Source organism: Mya arenaria, chromosome 2 (genome assembly GCF_026914265.1).
Source record: "Mya arenaria isolate MELC-2E11 chromosome 2, ASM2691426v1".
Taxonomy (NCBI): Eukaryota; Metazoa; Mollusca; class Bivalvia; order Myida; family Myidae; genus Mya; species Mya arenaria.
In genome coordinates, this window is record NC_069123.1 from 44,868,512 (window position 1) to 44,872,546 (window position 4,035).

General features: G+C 48.1%; 1 protein-coding gene across 1 annotated transcript; it reads left to right on the forward strand.

The window, feature by feature from the left end:
* The first annotated feature begins 697 nt into the window (after positions 1–697).
* LOC128215150 (uncharacterized) lies at positions 698–1,456 on the forward strand. Its single transcript, XM_052921871.1, has one exon. The coding sequence runs from the start codon at positions 698–700 to the stop codon at positions 1,454–1,456; it is 759 nt and encodes a 252-aa protein (XP_052777831.1).
* Positions 1,457–4,035: the final 2,579 nt, after the last annotated feature.

Here is a 4,035-nt window from a genome sequence, read left to right on the forward strand (position 1 = left end):
ACCTCGTAAAGATGCAAACACCAACGTTGAAATTACCCTCGTAAAGATGCAACACAAACCTCGGCCTTACCCGGGCAAAGATGCAACACAAACCTCGGCCTTACCCGGGCAAAGATGCAACACAAACCTCGGCCTTACCCGGGCAAAGATGCAACACAAACCTCGGCCTTACCCGGGCAAAGATGCAACACCAACCTCGGCCTTACCCGGGCAAAGATGCAACACAAACCTCGGCCTTACCCGGGCAAAGATGCAACACAAACCTCGGCCTTACCCGGGCAAAGATGCAACACCAACCTAGGCCTTACCCGGGCAAAGATGCAACACCAACCTCGGCCTTACCCGGGCAAAGATGCAACACCAACCTCGGCCTTACCCGGGCAAAGATGCAACACAAACCTCGGCCTTACCCGGGCAAAGATGCAACACCAACCTCGGCCTTACCCGGGCAAAGATGCAACACAAACCTCGGCCTTACCCGGGCAAAGATGCAACACAAACCTTGGCCTTACCCTGGCGAAGATGCAAACACCAACTTTGGCCTAACTCACACAAAGATACAAACACCAACCTTGGCCCTTACCTCGTAAAGATGCAAACACCAACGTTGAAATTACCCTCGTAAAGATGCAAACACCAACCTTGGCCTTTCCTATACAGAGATGCAAACACCAACCTTGGCCTTATTCGCAAAAAGATGCAAACACCAACCTTGGCCTTACCCACACACAGAAACAAACACAAACCTTGGCCTTACCCACAAAGAGAAACAGACACCAACCTTGGCCTTACCCACAAAGAGAAACAGACACCAACCTTGGCCTTACCCACAAAGAGAAACAGACACCAACCTTGGCCTTACCCACAAAAAGAAACAGACACCAACCTTGGCCTTACCCACAAAGAGAAACAGACACCAACCTTGGCCTTACCCACAAAAAGAAACAGACACCAACCTTGGCCTTACCCACAAAGAGAAACAGACACCAACCTTGGCCTTACCTACAAAGAGAAACAGACACCAACCTTGGCCTTACCCACAAAGAGAAACAGACACCAACCTTGGCCTTACCCACAAAAAGAAACAGACACCAACCTTGGCCTTACCCACAAAGAGAAACAGACACCAACCTTGGCCTTACCCACAAAAAGAAACAGACACCAACCTTGGCCTTACCCACAAAGAGAAACAGACACCAACCTTGGCCTTACCCACAAAAAGAAACAGACACCAACCTTGGCCTTACCCACAAAGAGAAACAGACACCAACCTTGGCCTTACCCACAAAGAGAAACAGACAACAACCTTGGCCTTACCCACAAAGAGAAACAGACACCAACCTTGGCCTTACCCACAAAGAGAAACAGACACCAACCTTGGCCTTACCCACAAAAAGATGCAAGCAAAAACTTTGGCCTTGCCCATGCAAAGATACAAACACAAACCTTGACATAACCCACACCAACCTTGCTCTTACCAACAAAGAGATGCAAACACCAACCTTTGCCTTACCCACGCAAAGATGCAACCACCAACCTTTGCCTTACCCACGCAAAAATGCAGACACCAACCTTTGTCTTACCCGGGCAAAGAAGCTAACACTAGCCTTTGTCCTATCCACGCAAAGATGCAAACACCAACCTTTGCCTTACCCACGCAAATATGCAAACACCAACCTTTGCCTTACACACGCAAAAAAGCAAACACCAACCTCTGCCTTACCCGCACAAAGTTATTAACACCAACCTTAGCCTAACCCACACAAAAAAAACAAACACCAATTTTGGCCTTACCCTTGTAATGATGCAAACAGCAACCTTGGCCTTATTCGCAAAAAGTTACAAACACCAACCTTGGTCTTACCCACACAAAATTATAAACACCAACCTCGGCCTTACCCGCAAAAGATGCAACCACCAACCTTGGCCTTATTCGCAAAAAGTTACAAACAACAACCTTGGCCTAACCAACACAAAGAAACAAACACCAACCCTTGCCTTACCCACACAAAGATGCAAACGGCATTCTTGGCCTTATTCGTAAAAAGTGACAAACACCAACCTTGGCCTAACCCACACAAAGAAACAAACACCAACCTTTGCCTTACCCGGGCAAAGATGCAAACACCAACCTCTGCCTTACCCACGCAAAGATGCAAACACCAGCCTTTGCCTTACCCATGCAAAGATGCAACCACCAACCTCGGCCTTACCCGCACAAAAATACAAACACCAACCTTGGCCTTACCCGCACAAAGATACAAACACCAACCTTGGCCTTACCAACACAAAAAACAAACACCAACCTTGGCCTTACCCACACACAGATACAAACACCAGCCTTTGCCTTACCCATGCAACGATACAAACACCAACCTTGGCCTCACCCACATAAAGATACAAACACCAACCTCGGCCATACCCACACAAAGATGCAAACACCAACCTCGGCCTTACCCGCACAAAGATACAAACTCCAACCTTTGTCTTACCCGCACAAAGATACAAACACCAACCTTGGCCTTACCAACACAAAAAAAACCCCACCAACCTTGGCCTTACCCGCACAAAGATGCAAACACCAACCTAGACATTACCCACACAAAGATGCAAACACCAACCTCGGCCTCACCCACACAAAGATACAAACACCAACCTCGGCCATACCCACACAAAGATGCAAACACCAACCTCGGCCTTACCCGCACAAAGATACAAACTCCAACCTTTGCCTTACCCGCACAAAGATACAAACACCAACCTTGGCCTTACCAACACAAAAAATCAAACACCAACTTTGGCCTTACCCACACACAGATACAAACACCAGCCTTTGCCTTACCCATGCAACGATACACACACCAACCTTGGCCTCACCCACACAAAGATACAAACACCAACCTCGGCCATACCCACACAAAGATGCAAACACCAACCTCGGCCTTACCCGCACAAAGATACAAACTCCAACCTTGGCCTTACCCGCACAAAGATGCAAACACCAACCTAGACATTACCCACACAAAGATGCAAACACCAACCTTGGCCTTACCAACACAAAAAATCAAACACCAACTTTGGCCTTACCCACACACAGATACAAATACCAGCCTTTGCCTTACCCATGCAACGATACACACACCAACCTTGGCCTCACCCACACAAAGATACAAACACCAACCTCGGCCATACCCACACAAAGATGCAAACACCAACCTCGGCCTTACCCGCACAAAGATACAAACTCCAACCTTGGCCTTACCCGCACAAAGATGCAAACACCAACCTAGACATTACCCACACAAAGATGCAAACACCAACCTTTGCCTTACCCGCACAAAGATGCAAACACCAACCTCTGCCTTACCCACGCAAAGATGCAAACACCAGCCTTTGCCTTACCCATGCAAAGATGCAACCACCAACCTCGGCCTTACCTGCACAAAAAAACAAACACCAACCTTGGGCTTACCCGCACAAAGATACAAACACCAACCGTGGCCTTACCAACACAAAACACAAACACCAACCTTGGCCTTACCCACACACAGATACAAACACCAGCCTTTGCCTTACCCATGCAACGATACAAACACCAACCTTGGCCTCACCCACACAAAGATACAAACATCAACCTCGGCCATACCCACACAAAGATGCAAACACCAACCTCGGCCTTACCCGCACAAAGATACAAACTCCAACCTTTGCCTTACCCCCACAAAGATACAAACACCAACCTTGGCCTTACCAACACAAAACACAAACACCAACCTTGGCCTTACCCACACACAGATACAAACACCAGCCTTTGCCTTACCCATGCAACGATACACACACCAACCTTGGCCTCACCCACACAAAGATACAAACACCAACCTCGGCCATACCCACACAAAGATGCAAACACCAACCTCGGCCTTACCCGCACAAAGATACAAACTCCAACCTTGGCCTTACCCGCACAAAGATGCAAACACCAACCTAGACATTACCCACACAAAGATGCAAACACCAACCTTGGCCTTACCAACA

Coding starts and splice junctions, on each gene's coding strand:
- LOC128215150 (XM_052921871.1), top strand. CDS start 698: ATGCAAACACCAACCTTGGCCTTACCCACACACAGAAACAAACACAAA.